Source organism: Rana temporaria, chromosome 3, assembly GCF_905171775.1.
Source record: "Rana temporaria chromosome 3, aRanTem1.1, whole genome shotgun sequence".
Lineage (NCBI taxonomy): Eukaryota > Metazoa > Chordata > Amphibia > Anura > Ranidae > Rana > Rana temporaria.
The window spans coordinates 235,408,984-235,426,733 of record NC_053491.1 but is presented as its reverse complement, the minus strand read 5'-3'; the positions used below and the strand labels follow the sequence as shown (position 1 = coordinate 235,426,733).

The 17,750-nt window shown below is 40.2% G+C and overlaps 1 protein-coding gene across 1 annotated transcript; it reads left to right on the top strand.

The window, feature by feature from the left end:
* The first annotated feature begins 215 nt into the window (after positions 1–215).
* Positions 216–10,718, top strand: LOC120932232 (serine protease inhibitor Kazal-type 1-like). The gene is made up of 4 exons (XM_040344478.1): positions 216–355; positions 2,492–2,532; positions 6,938–7,047; positions 10,579–10,718. Exons 1-4 carry the CDS (start codon positions 298–300, stop codon positions 10,622–10,624), a joined length of 255 nt encoding a protein of 84 aa, XP_040200412.1. The 5' UTR covers positions 216–297; the 3' UTR covers positions 10,625–10,718.
* The last annotated feature ends 7,032 nt before the right edge of the window (positions 10,719–17,750 follow it).

Here is a 17,750-nt window from a genome sequence, read left to right as displayed (position 1 = left end):
AAGTGGATAAAGCCAAGGGGAGATGGGGTCAACCCGCAATTTGCCAGGTGGTAGGGCTGCCTCATAATACATGACATCAGTTATCACATATTTGTTTTTTGTTTTGCATCCGGCTTTGCATTCCAGCATGCTTACACTTTGCTAATAATTACGTAGTTTTCTCTCAGTTATTGATTAACTGGAACAACAAGACTACAGATATGAAGAGCTATATAATGATGCACACTTGTGGAAAACTGTCACAGAAGCACAACTGAGTCATACCTAACATTTTAATCAAGAAAGCCTACAGCAAAAATGAAGTTTTTTGCTTTCCTCTCCATCTTGGCGATAGTTTTTCTTTGTCTTATATTCGGTGAGCCATGTTTTCCTTTTACTGTAGTGTGCTATGTCAAATGTCATTTATCATTATTTACAATGTTAAATGTGACTAAATATGCAATGCAACTATCTCAGAGGTTTGCTGCTTATTATTAATGCTAACTCAGATCAAGGTGATAAAGCAGGTTAAATAGAGATAATGTTTTAGAAAAGATTTAAAGCTGCACTGAAGTCTCCAACAAAACCATGTATGTTAAATGATATTGCCTTGCACTCATTCACTGCAAAAGACTCAGAATTTAAACCTGGCAAAATGTAGTTCAAGGCTCCCTGTCATCAACTTGTGCAACTCAGGTATGACTCCTTTCCCTATTGCCAACCTTATGTCCTAAATCTTTATTGTAAGTGCAACTTCTAGTAGCAGATCCTGATTGGTTCCTAGTACTGGCTTTCCCTCTCCCACCCTGAAAAAGTCAAATTCATTACATTAAGTATTAAAAAAGGAGCATTATTGATTGACTCAAAATGCTGTTTTAGTGTTGTTGAAATATTTCTTACTTTGAAAATGTGTGCATCTTTTTGGTCTGTCCCTGTAGTTGAAACTGCTGATTTTGTAGCATTTTCTTCTAATCATAACAGTCAGCAGAAGGGGTGATACATCAGATTCCTGCTGATTGAAAAAGTGAAAGAATATATCCCTGGACACCCTTCAAATGTGTATGTTTCAGTAGGAGCAGGACACTGGGTGGTGTAGACTTTAGCTATGCAGTCTGCTCATTAGTTTGATTACATTCTATTAGGCTTGTTTCTTGAACAGCAATCAAGCAACTAAGTAGCGTAGCTCGGCTTAAATCTGCACAATCCCATGGCCAGCAGCGAGGAACATGTTCGCCTAGGAGATTTCCATAGAAGTTTTGCCCCCACCACCTGCAACCTTCTGGGACACATCACAGGTCCCAGAAAGCTGCAGGACCATTCACAGTTAACATGATGGTGCTGGGGACTTTGACCGCCAAAGAACTGGCCCAGCTGAGAATGGCGCTGGATCTCTGGAATGGTAAGTGTCCAGGGATCCATCCTACAGTATTTGTAGCTGCTAACTTTTATTTATTTGTTAAACGGAATGAAGAACCTCTTTAAATGCTCTGCTCACATTGCACCTTAACATGTGGCTATAAATGAAGGTATTGAAAAAGCAGAACAAATTATAGACATAGGAATAAGGAAATTAATGTAGACTGGGATCTCTTGAAACAAATCTAAGGTATTTATGGGGATTAAATGTACATAGATTTTCCTTAAAAGATCAATCAAATGAGAATTGAAAACTTGAATCATATATTTCATTTTTTTTTTTTTTTTTTACTTTAGTTACACTTTAAAGATACTCAGATACATTCAAGCTATTTCAACCAATTGTGCTTAAACTTCATGACTGTATTAGCTGGTTTCTTTATATTTGACTGGATTTCAGATTCATAGCTTTGTTTTTCTTTTCCCATTTTTTAGTACATTGTATCAGTTTTTTAAATTTTTTACACAGAAAGAAAAAAGATAGCGAGGGGGAAAAAAAGGAAAAAGAAAAAGAAAAAGAGTATCAGCATCCAAACAACATCTGTAACTCTCTGGGGCTATTAAAAGACAATTGCACCCTTAATGTAGACCTTACACATAAAAAATGCTACATTTAACTCATAAAAAAAATCTGGGGGAAGAAAAGTTTAATAAGACAACTACCTTTCACCCTGATCTTGTCCATGGCACCTAGGAGAAGGAGACAACACCCTCCTTTTGTCAAATTCTTGGAGAATGTTAACCAGCCCAAATCTCACTGAGAAGACAATGCAGCACTGTGCAGCCACATCTTCTCTCAAGATTTGGAATACTAAGCATTCTCCAGGATCATATTTGCAAGATAAGTATACCCCCCCCCCTACAGAATCCAGGGGAAAGTGAGTATATTATCTAACTTTTTTTCCCAATAGGTGTTTTTTTCTATATTTTATTTACTGATTTAGCAAGGGAGAAGGGGGTCACATTTTAAAAGTGGACCTTGCATGTAATACAAGGTCCACTTTACAAATCACTTAAGACCCCCTTAATTTCATGGTAATTTTCATAATCATAATTTAAAATGGAGATATTAACATTATTCTTTTTTTATTTTCAGGTCATGTGAACTCTGAACCTGCTTCTGGTGAAGGAAGAGAGGTAACATAAACACTATTGCATTAAAGAGAAAAATGTATAGCCTCTGAGCTTTTTTTTTTTTTTTTTTTTTCGATTGCGGTGCTGTAAAGTCATTTGTTTTTTCTAAATGATACCGTAAATTAAAAATTAATATGTAAGATAGATACAATTTAGTTCATTATTTCTTATCAGTAGCACTCTTTGAGTATTGTAGTTCTTATGAGTTTATGAGCTTTTCTACTAGGAAAATGTTTTTCTTTTTCACACACACGTTTAAATCTTTTCTTACTTAGTTAGAAAACTACTTAAAACCCCAAACAAATATATAATTGCCTGAATTTTACCCAGGATTTTGACAGCTCTGAACTCACAAATGCTCAGAGCTAGGTGCTTCTGCGTTCATTAAAACTTCAGTACTGACCTCTTTCCTGACCAGATCAATTTCCAGCTTTCAAGCCTCATACACATGGCCGGTTTTCCTGCCAGGAAAAAGGCAGGAGAGCTTTTGGCCGGGAAAACTGGCCGTGTGTATGCTTCCTCACAGTTTTCCCGATAAGAAAACTGCTGGGAACCTGCTCTCTATTTTTCCGCTGTCATTTACGGTGGTTTTAAACTTGGAAGTTTTCCTATGGATAAACACGGCGAGGGAGCATACACACGCCCGGGATTCCTGGCCAAAGCTCTCCCCACAGTTTTCCAGATGGGAAACCCAGCCATTTGTACATGGGGAAACTTACCGAGCAGGTTCTTGGTTTTCCCGTCAGGGTTCCCGGCGGACTTTATACCGCCGGGAATCCCGGTTGTGTGTACAGGGCTTGAATGACAGATGCATGGTCATACAAAACTGTACCCAAATAGATTTTTTTCACACAAATAGAGCATTTCTCCTGTTATTTAATTATAACTGTTTTATTGTATTTATTATTTTGCTAAACAAACTAAAGAAGACCACACATTTTTTTAAATCCATTCTTCCTTTTTGCAAATAAGTAATCTTTCTTCTTCACTGGTATGCGCTGTTGAGGATGCACTGATAGGCTGCACTGATGGGCACCGATGAGGTGACACTGATGGGCACCAATGAGAAGGTACTGATGCAGAGAAGAAGTGCAGAGAAGAGCAACCAAACTGATAAGAGGCATGGAGGAGCTCAGCTATGAGGAAAGATTAGAGGAACTAAATTTATTCACTCTTGAGAAGAGGAGAATAAGGGGGGATATGATCAACATGTACAAATATATAAGAGGTCCATACAGTGAACTTGGTGTTGAGTTATTCACTTTACGGTCATCACTGAGGACAAGGGGGCACTCTTTACGTCTAGAGGAAAAGAGATTTCACCTCCAAATACGGAAAGGTTTTTTCACAGTAAGAGCTGTGAAAATGTGGAACAGACTCCCTCCAGAGGTGGTTCTGGCCAGCTCAGTAGATTGCTTTAAGAAAGGTCTGGATTCTTTCCTAAATGTACAGAATAGAACTGAGTACTAAGATTTGTAGGTATAGTTGATCCAGGGTAAATCAGATTGCCTCTCGGGGGATCAGGAAGGAATTTTTTCCCCTGCTGTAGCAAATTGGATCATGCTCCGCTGGGGTTTTTTGCCTTCCTCTGGATCAACTGTGGGTATGGAGTTGGGTGTATAGGATTTTACTGTGTTTTTTTATTTTGTTTTTTGTGGTTGAACTGGATGGACTTGTGTCTTTTTTCAACCTGACTAACTATGTAACTATGTAACTATGTAACTATGTAACTATGAGGCTACATTGATAGGCAGCACTGATGGGCACACTTGAGTAGGCATTGATCAACACTGATAGATAGCACTGATGGGCACTGATAGGCTGCACCGATTGGTAATTATAGACTGCACTGATGGGCATCGATGGGGCTGCACCGATAAGCAAGGAACTGATGATCAGTGCTCCAATACTATTAATGTAAATGATATTCTCACAGGTTGACACAGAGTGGGAGGAAAGGGTTGCCGATAACCGGCAAGACTGTTTACATGTGATCATCTATGATTGGACACAGCTGATCACATGGTAATGGGCCGCTGTGGTTGGTCCTGTACCTTGATCTGTGAACAGCTGTACCATAAGGACACAGCAGTCACAGACCGTGCCCGATGTGCGTCGCAGGAGGCCAGATTCTGGGAGGATGTCTTTTGACGCCCTACCAGTACTGGACGACTATGCTGATTAATGATTATCCTCCTCTCAGGAACCATGGGTGCAGGAAATGCATATAGCAGCCTGGAAAATACATTTTCTGGACAGCCGCACTCCAAACAAACGTAGCCTTTATTGGTAAAATCAGGAACAAGCACTACAAGCCACAGCAACCAGGACAGCTCAGCTGACGTGTTTCACACTATACTTAGTGTTTAATAATACCCCTTGAATACCAGTGTTATAAATAATGTACTTAATAAATAAATGTACTTTGGTAGACAAGGGGTTAAAGTGAACGTAGGAATTTCCCATGCTGGTTCACATTAATGGTGCATTCACTCACCATGCCTAGGGGATATACATTTTTCTGCTCCTCTCCTTTAGCAGTTCAGAGATGCCACACCTGATGAGGCAGAGGCAACTAGGCAAGTGATCTGCCTCAGCCAGGTGAGAGGCCCTTCACTGTCAGAACCAACATGCAAGCAGCCAGGCCAAAGCCTTATAACACATAGTTTCCCCCAAAAAGCTACCATGAGAAGCACCTCTCTAACTGCTATTAGAGTACTCTGATTCCAGTGGGATTGGTCCCCTCTTGCCTGGGAGTCCTCCAGCTGTTTGCCTGTATTACCAAAGCAGTCCTGGTCCTCACTGTGGGGGGTATAAAGGCATGTTACTGTAATCTGTATTGTTTTTCTGAAGTACCGATGCTCAGCTTGACTATTTGATGATATAGAATAGGGACTATGATGTGCAGCCACATGCTACCATCATTCAATCATAGAGGCATTACTGTGGGAAGTCCATGTTTGTGCAGCTTTTTTAATCAGTTTTTCACTATTATGTTTTATTTTTTCTCTGACCCTGTTTGCATTATTTAATCTAACTTTGAATGTTACACCACTAGCAGTGTATATCTACCATTTTGTTCCACTACAGGTAGTTTAGTGATACATCTGGTATATACCAATGAAATAATTGTATTATATCTGTTCAACAAGTCAAAAAACTAGCTGCTCATCCAGTCAGAAATCATGTAAGCTGATTACAGTCCATTGATAGAGAGCACAGGAAGTTTTCAGTTAGCATTTTTCCATGCTATTTCTGGGAATTACAAAACACCTCCCCCTATTGTGAGGTGGTAAGAAATGTGTTTTTTAATCCCAGCACAGTGTTATGCAGTCCTAACACACTCCCCGATCTAGAGTGACTGTCACCCCCTTTTTTAAGGTGGCAGTGATTGAACGAAAAAGCTTTATAGGCTTTTTCATTCGATCACTGCCAGTGGCTATAGCCGCAGGCAGCGATCATTGTATTCTGATGGCGGGGAAACCTCCCACTGTCAGAATACAGTACAGTAGTTTCCTTGGAGGGATTCGGTGTGATGGGAGAATCAAGCTACTTTCTGTCCTTCAACCTGTGTTTAAAGTAAAGAAAATAGGTTCATAACGACAATGGCCTGCCTCTGTTTTTTTTTATTGCTGCTTGGGAAATTCTGCACATTTCTTATTCTAGTGACAATAAAGACCCAGACTTAAAAAAAAAAAAAATGTTTTAACATTTTCTCACTTCTTTCACAAAAACTATAATAACATTTTAAAAATTAATGATTTTCCAAATATTAGCAGGTGTCTGTTACATTTTGGCTTTGGAATTAGAAGTTATATGTACAGTATACATGTTTGTGCTATTTAACATCTAAAGTAGTTTGCCTTCATACACACACACACACACTATATATATATATAGTGTGTGTATGAAGGCAAACTACTATCTAGATAGATAGATAGATAGATAGATAGATAGATAGATAGATAGATAGATATCTCTCTCTCTCTCTATATATATATATATATATATATATATATATATATATATATATATATATATATATATACGCATACATTCTTGCCGGTGATCTCCCTGCCTGCAGATTCAGAGTGAGAGAGACATGCTTCCAAACTTCTCCTTTAGGCATAATTGCTCAGTGGGGAATCTTTCCCATCTCCCCGCTGGCACACATAGCAATATTGCCAATGCAAATGGGATCATTAGGGTGTGTCCAGGCAGACAGCATACCCTGTGCACACACCTATGTGTCTTCTAGATTGTAAGCTCTAACAAGCAGGGCCCTCTGATTCCTCCTGTATTGAATTGTATTGTAACCGTACTGTCTGCCCTCATGTTGTAAAGCGCTGCACAAACTGTTGGCGCTATATACATATTGTATAATAAAAATAATAATTGTTTTTTACAGCCTGTATGTGATGTGAATGCATCCCTGAGATGCCCAAGAATTTATAACCCTGTATGTGGCAGTGATAAGAGAACATATGACAATGAATGCATGCTCTGTGCTGAAAGGCAGTAAGTATAGTGTTTACAGATTTCGTTTTCTAAATAACTTTTTAATTTTTTATTCTAATTGCATTGTAGTCACTGCTGGCTAACAGAAGCAAAGTGAAAGGTTGAAAAAGGCACAAATATGTAGAGAGTAAAAAAAAGTATTCAGTTGAGATAAATGATGGATAGTATGCAGCATAGAAATGTCAGATTGTACCTTCCCTGTCATGATCAGCAAGTTAACAGTGCATATTGAGTACCCAAAATCTCCTAAGTGCTGGACCATGAAGAGAAAATCATTCAGCTCCCATACTCCACAATAGGGATGGGCTTGATTACTGCCCCCTATCTCCTCCAAGGACTGCTCAGGTTAGGGAAGGGTACCTTGGATGGGTTGTGCTAGGAGGAAAGACTTGGGGGGTCTGTGCTAGAAGGGGGGGTTGGGTGGAGGGGAACTTATGCTTGAAGGGGGAATTTGGAATGTGTGCTAGGAGTGGTTATTTTTCTGAGTGGGGAAGATTTGTCCTAGAAGGGGGACGTATCCCAGTGCGCATGCGCGAAATCACGTCGCAAATAGTCAATGCTTTCGACGTGAATGTAACTTACGCAAAGCCCTATTCGCGAACGATTTACGCAAACGACGTAAACAACGGAAAATTTGACGCTGTCCCGACGTCCATACCTAACATTGCGTACACCTCATAGAGGAGGGGTAACGTTACGCCGAAAAAAGCCTTACGTAAACAACGTAAAAAAATGCGCCGGGCGGACGTACGTTTGAGAATCGGCGTATCTAGCTAATTTGCATACCCTACGCGGAAATCAATGGAAGCACCACCTAGCGGCCAGCGTAAATATGCACCTAAGATCCGACGGCGTACTAAGACGTACGTCAGTCGAATCTAGCCCACATTCAGTCGTATCTCGTGGATACAAAACAAAGATACGACGGCGCATCGTAGAACTTACGCGGCGTATCAATAGATACGCCACCGTTCTTTGTGGATCTGGCCCAATGTCTTTATTGTACAAATGAAATCCAAAAAACAGCCAAAGTGATGCAGTCAAAATTAAGTGAACAACAGGAAAAAGGTGGCTGACATGTTTCACATCATGTGATACTTACTCATAGCTGTTTTTTGGATTTCATTTGTACAATAAAGACATCATTTTAAGGAGTGCGGCAGTCAAGGGGATCTTCTTCTATCCAATACACCTGTGCATAGCCAGCACCTTTTTGGTTTAGTGGGACGGAAGCAAAGCCAAGGGATCAACAGTTTTTAGAGCCGCATCATCTCTCTCACCAAATTTAACACATTGGCTCCCCATTCAAACCTGAGAGCTTGCAACACTAACGAGCCACATGACACCCGGGAGGGAAAATGGCTAATTGGGCCCCATTTGGACATTTTTTCACTTAGGGGTGTACTCACTTTTGTTGCCAGTGGTTTAGACAGCTACAGGAAGCTATTAATATGTTTTAGGGACTATTTAATGTAATTCATTTTAGCTTGCAAAAAAAAAAAAAAAAATTATGCCCGGAAAGCATGTTACTGTCCAGATCATTAGGTAAAAAAAAGGAAAACAATAAAACAAATGCACCTACCACATCTAAGGATTGGTAAGCTGCAATATATTACATTTTTGTTTTAGGTTTAATAGGACTAATAGAGATACTAAACAGAAAAGTGTTAATTGTCATAATTCATTCACATAAATCATATATATCACTGTATTTTATTTTCTCTAAAAGTACTTATTGCTGCAGCGCTGTTGTGTGGTCACATGATCTTTCCATGTTCTTTGGCATCTGCAGGGAAACATCTTTAGGAGGAGCTTCTATTACTCTGCTGATGTATGCTCTCTACAATATGAGTCTGTGTTTGGCTAGCACTGACTGGTGCTTTGCCAGTCACATGACTAAAAGATTTCAGAAGAGGAATTCAAATTAAATTATAAATATCAAAAACAGCTCCCAATAAATGTTTGCAGTAATATGGTGTAGAGGGGGTCAAAGATGATTGACACTAGCTTCTATTTTGTTTAGATTGCATCTACACCCAAAGCATTTGTTTTTACTTTACATGTTCTAACACTTACATTAGATATATTAAATAACAATTCATATTAAAACCAAGTATGTTTGTGAATGTCTTAGTAAATGTAATCAATCAGCATACTTTTCCCCCCTCCATAGTGTTTAACAATTGGAGGACATTAAGGAGGAGGGGAGTGTCATTTACTATGTGTATATGCCCACATGTCTAACTCTATAGTCACATGGACTGCACAAAAAAATGAATGAAGAGCTAATAAGGGAAATTAAATTGAGTATGCTCAGTAGAGGACACCAGCTGACCTTACAAATCTCAGCCTGAAGTGGGGACACAGAATATAGGTGAAGACAGCTGAAGGCAGGATCAACCAGGTATATTTCACTGTTCACAAAATTAATGCTTTAGTGGCTTTGTGGGTATGAACACTGCTATATAGCATGTAATGAGAGTTTTTCATAGTCTGGGTTTAATCACACTTTACATTTTTTTTTTTATTAATATTATTATTACTATCTGTGGGAGTTCCACTAATTTAAGGGAATTTGGGACGATAGGTGTTTGGGAAGAGGTTCAAGCCCAAAAAAAGGTGGAGCAACACTCTTCCTTTTTACACTGTTGTTTTCCAACCACACTGTAGGCAAACATTTAATAAGGAAGTTATAAAGTAAAAAAATAAATAACAATGCAATGAATTTTAATTGTTATATTTTATATTCTGCAATTGAGGACATTCATTTTTAACCACCCTAAACAAACTTTGTGAATCATATCTCTGAGGCCGGGTACTCACGACCAAACATGTATGGTGAAAGCGGTCCGTCGGACCGTTTTCACCATACATGTCTGCCAGAGGGCTTCTGTACGATGGTTGTACACACCATCGTACAGAAGTCCGCGCGTAAACAATACGCGGGGCGTGTCCGCGGTGTCGCCGCGTCGATGACGCAGTGTCGCCGCGACAATGACGCAGCGACGTGGGCGGCCCGCCTTTAAAATGCTTCCACGCATGCGTCGAAGTCATTCGACGCATGCGAGGGACGGCGGGCGCCTGGACATGTACGGTAGGTCTGTACTGACGACCGTACATGTCCGAGCGGGCAGGATTCCAGCGGACTGTTTTAAAACAAGTCCAGGAATATTTGTCCGCTGGGAAAAGGCCCGGCGGGCAAATGTTTGCTGGAATTCGGCCCGCTCGCGCCCACACACGACCAAACATGTCTGCTGAAACTGGCCTGCGGACCAGTTTCAGCAGACATGTTTGGTCGTGAGTACGGGGCCTAAGTGTGAGATTACTTTTTAACTTTTCATGAAATGTTCTGCGTATGATGGCAACATGTTTTCACAGGCCATGAGTAAAACACCACCTGTCTTTTGTTAGGATAACCTTGTCAAGTCCATTAGCTGTATTGCAACAACAATTTTAATGTGCAACTGGTAGAACTTAAAAAATGCCATGCTCTGCTATGTGTAATTCAAAATTTGGTGTTGCTTTTCGCAGGAGGACTAAGGTGAATATTCGGATTACCAAGGATGGATTATGCTGAAGAATCTGATTTCACTATTACACAAATTCTCCATGCTCCTTCATACATAGAATGTTGCTGAATATTTTGATGCAATAAATTGCAATCTAGCTTATCTTTTATCTCATATTTCATGCCACTAATTACACATGGGAGGATTTGCAGAGCAGACTTACAGATGAGAGTTGTTTCATAAAAATATGCAGCTTATTTTGCAGTACTTTGGCGCAAGAAATAATTAGGTTAAAAACAAAGTGTTTTTTTTAACTTCTTTAAAATAATTGTCTAATAAAAATTAATTTAAAAAAAATAGTGTAATATTTAATATGTGACTAGGAGTAGCTGACTTTGAAAATACTCTGCTACAGTACACCAGGAGATTTTAATTTTCTTATTTTTTTGACTGAAACTCGACCTTGCCTCTATTACCAGAGAAGTCCACTGTATTGGTTACATTATCAAGACTAATGATTTAAGGTCTGTTGTAAGGCAACACATATGATATCAGGCTTTTTTCTTTTTCTTTTTTGCATATATAGCAAACAGAGGACACAAATACAAAAATTCCCAAAGAACTTTAGAAAATAGACAATATTAACTTTCTGGGTGATACGTACAGGATGGTAGAATAACCCATCCGACCAAAGACATAAAACTGCGGGTAATCCATCATCCAGAATATAAGGTATGGAGGGGAAGGGGGTTGATAGAGGAGGATGGGAAAGGTCGAGGGGGGGCAGCAGGGAAAAATAGGGAAGGAGGGGGGACTACCGTATATACTCGAGTATAAGCCGACCTGAATATAAGCCGAGGCAACTAATTTTACCCCAAAAAAATGGGAAAACTTATTGACTTGAGTATAAGCCTAGGGTGTCCATCTGCATGCCTCACTGTGCCTCACTTTGCCTCACTGTGTCCATGTGCATGCCTCACTGTGCCCATGCCTCACTGTGCCCATGCCTCACTGTGTCCATGCTTCACTGTGCTCATACCTCACTGTGCCCATGCCTCACTGTGTCCATGCCTCACTGTGCCTCACTGTGCCCATGCCTCACTGTGTCCATGACTAAACTTACGTTTAACATGGGAATATGTAGAAGGAGTGCCCGACTTTGAAAAATCGGTGCTCTCCGGCCGTAGGTCCTCCAGACAGCAAACTTTGAACACTTATAGAGGAGGAGTGGGGCTATATGTGTGGGATCCAGGGGACCTATGGGCGGCTGGTAACGGGTCCCCAAAGTCTGGGACATCAGGTGCAAAAAGTTGACTCGAGTATAAGCCGAGGGGGGCATTTTCAGCACAAAAAAATGTGCTGAAAAACTCGGCTTATACACGAGTATATATGGTAAGTGGAGAACAGAAATGAGAAAGAAAAGCAAGGAAAACAAAAAACAAAAAGCCATATAACATAAACAACAAACATAACTTAATCCTGTTTAATCCCAGTCAACATGCCTTGGTATAAAACTTAAGAAACAGAAACATAGCTATGTAAGTCTCTACTATTACTGCTTGCACAAGTTGGAAGAAATAAAATCCAGCTCTAGAGTTCAACTATTATAAAACTTTGTGTTTTATAAACACAAAACATAAACAAGTGTTTGTGCATTGATGTCTTCACTCCTCAGCTTCCCTAATATCCCGATTCCCAAACCTTCTGTAGCCACTCTTTGACAGTAGGAGGACTTCCGATGAAGTGGAATAAGGCTTTTGCTAGCATTGAGTAGGTGAGACAATTCTGTGTGTCATGGAATAGCATTGGTAGAGGGTCATCTTCCAACTGTTTTTGAGTCATCTTGTTGATTAAATTACAGATTTCTACCCAAAAAGTACATATTGCGGGACAATCCCACCACAGGTGTAGGAAGGTGCCCTTCTGTCCACAGCCCCTTCAGCAAAGATTAGGCACTGTTGGGAATATACAAGACAATGTATGAGGAACCCTAGACCACCTAGACAAACATTTATAACAATATTCCTGGGTTTTAGAGTTGACAGGTAGTGTGGGCTCATGACATTATTTTCTCAATACTGCTATCAAATAAGTTTCTACCCTGTTCTTTCTTCAATTCCCCAATGTAATAGGGAGTTGTAACAGTTAACTTTTCTAATAGGAGTTTATATGGCTTAGAAAGTAGATGGGTGGAGTCGTCTCTGTCTAGGCACATAGCCTTAAACCTAGAAAGGAAGTCGTGAGATCTAAGTCTATTTCCCAATGTCTTTATAAAGTTTCTAAGCTGGGTGTGTCTCCATTGTCCCATGGCATGGTCCCACATTCTCAACGAAAGTCCACCAAGGACTTCAAATTCGTGGCCTTCATTAAGGGAAAATAGCGGGTCTCTTGGGGCCCTCCCTAAGACTTAAAAAAGGCTAAATCTTCCCCTGGGGCAAACCAAAGAAAACCTCCTGGGGCAAACCAAGGAAAATCATGGTAGGTAAAGTCTCTTGTTTAGGCCATCCCAGGTATACAGGGTTGCAGCAGAGAGTGTGGAGATCCAGTTCGAGAGTCCCCTAAAAGAATGGGGGAGCCAAAGAGCGTGAGCTCAGAATGTTTTTCCTGCCTAGGCAGGTGACCTGCACATTCTTCCATGTCTCAAGTTCAAATTGAATAGATTGTAGCAGTGAAACAAAGTTCAGCTTGTAAATATCTCTTGGGTCAGTGGGTAATTTAATATCTAAGAAGGTAAGAGGGGAGTCCTGCCATTTTATTGGGAACAAGATTTCCAGCATCTGCCTATCCACCGTGTTAATATTCAGGGTCATAATAACTGATTTTCCCAAGTGTACTTTAAAGTTTGAGAGGCCATGGAAGCTGTTCACATGGCCAGTCAAGGTAAACTCTCAGGTGCAAAAATGCAATAAAATTCATGTTTCCGTTAGACTAATATAAATTGTATGCAACTAAAAAAAAAAAAAAAAAAAATATATATATATATATATATATATATATATATATATATATATATATATATATAGCACTACCCCAGAAGGAGCCGCTGATTTGTTATTGGGATCGACATATTGAGTTACCTTAATGTGACGTATGGGTGCAGTTGGAGAACAAAGCACCCATAAGGTCCAGGCAGTGAATAAAGAGTTTTCCAATGCTTTATTCCAGGCCAAACACGGCCAACATCAACAATAAGTGGGAAGAGCAGGTTGATGAAGAAAAGGGGTAACCTTGCAGTGTCAGGCCTAGATATTAATTGAGCAGTACTTGCTCAATAGAGTACCAAACTGTTATTTGTCGCCACTCTAGTCGGAGTGGGTAAAGTGCCCCCGGACAGACCCATCTCACAAGCCTGGCAGCCGAATAAAGTGTCACTTAGGATTTTCTGGGAGTAACAGATCTCTCTCACAGACCTGGCTCTAGGGCCTCTGTCACAGGCCAATTACTTTAGGTGAGCTAGATAGATAAATGGAGCAAATCCTCCCAGTAGGTTTTAACGTAGGTCACCGGATGACAGCAAGACGTACCTGTCAGCATTCCGGTCACCAGATCCCCGATTGGTTCGCTCAAGCCCTGTTGGACAACCTGCCTCCAGGTTCTCCTCAAGCCGACCCCCTAATCGAACGGCGCCCAGCCTGGGATCCTCTCAATAGAACCGGGAATCGAGTAAGTCACTGGAGTCCCTTCTTTACCTCCGGATGAGGGTTTATGCAGACTACAATTTTGGCCTGGTGGGCCTCGCTGGCGGGGTCCATGGATGTGTGCACACTGAAGGTGGATGCCGCACCTGGAACCGGGACCCCGCAAAACTTACTTAGCACATGACACCTGTCCCAGATATACCCCTCCCCAGCATGCCTTGCGAGGGAGAAACTTCTCTGATTAGCTGCTGGGGAAAGTTGCTCTGCCAGAACCCCTCTGGTGCCAACTGCTGGCCAGGGATGGTATTGCATCCCTGGAGCACAGACTGACCCAGTGGACGTTTCTGGAGTGACAGAAGTCCCAATTTTAGCAGATTTTAAATGGGAGCAAAGTAACTCTCCCATTCCCCACTAACTTTAGCGTAGTGCCCATACTGAAAGTAAGGGGGCGGTACATATATATAAACAGTTGTGCTCATAAGTTTACATACCCTGGCAACATTTACGATTTCTTGGCCATTTTTTAGAGAATATGAATGATAACACAAAAACTTTACTTTCACTGATGGTTAGTGTTTGGCTGAAGCCATTTATTATCAGTCAACTGTGTTCACTCATTTCAAATCATAATTTTTTATATGTAAACTGTTGAAACAATTTTTTGGCTGCAAAATGACCGGGCCACTTTTTGCGATTCGGCACTGACAATTGCACGTCTCCCAAACAAAATTTACGTAATTTTTTTCCCCACATATGGAGCTTTCTTTTGGTGGTAACAGAGCGACAATTTTGAAAAAAAAAAATATTTTGTGCTTTTTGCTATGATAAATATCTCAAATTTGTTTTTTAACCACTTAAGAACCGGACCTTTAGGCAGCTTCAGGTTTTGCGATTCGGCACTGCGTCGCTTTAACAGACAATTGCGCGGTCGTGCGACGTAGCTCTCAAACAAAATTGGCGTCCTTTTTTTCGCACAAATAGAGCTTTCTTTTGGTGGTATTTGATCACCTCTGCGGTTTTTATTTTTTACGCTATAAACAAAAATAGAGTGACAATTTTGGAAAGAATTCAATATTTTCTACTTTTTGCTATAATAAATATCCCCCAAAAATATATATATAACATTTTTTTTTCCTCAGTTTAGGCCAATACATATTTTTCTACCTATTTTTGGTAAAAAAAATCGCAATAAGCGTTTATCAGTTGGTTTGCACAAAATTTATATACAAAATAGGGGATAGTTTTATTGCATTTTTATTAATTTTTTTTTTTTTACTTCTAATGGCGGCAATCAGCGATTTTTTTCGTGACTGCGACATTATGGTGGACACTTCGGACAATTTTGACACATTTTTGGGACTATTGTCCTTTTCATAACAAAAAATGCATTTAAAATGCATTGTTTACTGTTAAAATTACAATTGCAGTTTGGAAGTTAAGCACAAGGGGGCGCTGAATGGGTTATGTATGACCTAATATGTGTTTCTAACTGTAGGGGGTGTGGCTGTAGGTGTGACGTCATCGATTGTGTATCCCTATAAAAGGGATCACACGATCGATGATGCCGCCACAGTGAAGAACGGAGAAGCTGTGTTTACACACAGCTCTCCCCGTTCTTCAGCTCCGGGGACCAATCACGGGACTCCAGCAGCGATTGGGTCCGGGGGTCCCGCAGTCCCAGTCACGGAGCTTCGGACCGGGTCGTGGGCGCGCACCCGCGACCCACAGCTGGGCACTAGCACAGGATGTACCTGTTTGTGCATGTGCCCAGTCGTGCCATTCTGCCGACGTAAATGTGTAGGAGGCGGTCCTTAAGTGGTTAAAAAGCATTTTTTTTCTCACTTTAGGCCGATATGTATTCTTCTACATATTTTTGGTAAAAAAAAAAAGCAATAAGCGTATATTGATTGGTTTGCGCAAAAGTTATAACGTCTACAAAATAGGGAATAGTTTTATGGCATTTTTATCATAATTTTTATTTTTTTACTAGTAATCATGACTTCGACTTTATGGCGGACACATTAGACACTTTTGACAAATTTTTGGGTATATAAATTTGTAGCGCTTATACAATGCCAATCATGAGAAAGACATTGAAATACTGATTCCGAACAAATATGTCATTCAAATAAACAGAAAAACATTAATGATGAGCAAAAAAGTGCATCGACAAGATATTAAATAAAAATATATCAATGAAGTCCATAAGATGATGAAATTCCACCAAGTGAATGAGTGAGAAAATGTATCAAAACATCAATACGTGACTTCTTCAATTTGTGATGATAACCCGCCACCAGAAGAAATGCAGGCTTACCAGAGCAAATGGACTTAAGGGGACATATGTCCCCGAAAGTCAAAACAGGCTTATATGGAGTACAATCACCAGCGATAGATGGAAGGATTGTGGCTTAGATGAGCATCAAAACCTCTGATAAGCAATGGTTGGACTGTGGAAGGACCTGTGGTGTGGAATTGGGTCCCCGGACTGATGTCTTAAATGATGTCAAATATGAAGGAGATAGGAAAGAAACGTGGCCACATAGCGTAATCTTGTTTAAGTAAATAAAACGATTTATTGCAGCTATTGCACTTACATGTAGCTGGAATTTCACTTGTTTGTATATACAAAATTGAGGCAGGCAGTGGAGTCCCCCTGACGCATTTCTTGTCACAACACTTCGTCTGGGGTGTGCCTCCACTGTAGCCTCCTTCAATTTATAAGCAATAAAATATGCAAGCCCCAATTGATGAGAATCCAACTCATCGTGTCATCGCAAAGACACCGCACTTCACTTCCAGTATGTAAAGATGGCGGAGCGGCGTGCGTTCCAAACCTCAATGTGGTGAGTCAATCCACATCCCAAGCCTCGATATGAAACAGGATGTGCAGAGACGAGGTGGGATACGCCGTAACTTTCCGACATACAAAAAAAGGGAAACAGACGCCCCCACATTGTTCTAAATAACAATGTGGGGCCATGCATAAATAAGAAACAATTCATATATTAACCTGAATATCCATATGTCCCGTGAAAGAATGGGAGATTGACACATGAGACCATTCGTTAGCGCATGCGCACAAACCAGGCCTCGGTCTGGGTGCGCTGTTGCGCTCCACTCGTGTCTCGGAAGAACCAATTATTTGCATGAAGCTCACAATGACACTTGGAAATAAGGGATACATCTACAAATGATAAAAATCATTGTTTAAAAACACAATTAAGGTGTCAACCTTATTGGTATCAAAAAATATTTTAATAATAAAAATATAAAACAGCACAACCATTGGTAATGCGCATATGGGCATAACTTTTAAAATAAATCTGCTCTATATTAAAATGGTGTTAGTACACCTGCCACTAATAATTGTGTATGAAATCAGATTGAATGCCAACGAATAATCTCTATTTGAAAAATAATTCAAATAGAGAAATATATAAAAAAGGTAATCAATCAAAAAATAACTTGTGTGGGAAGGACAAAACATATGTATTCTCCATGACATGAAAGTTTCAACACAGATGGTGATCTTGTGTAGTAAAAGGAGTGCCAA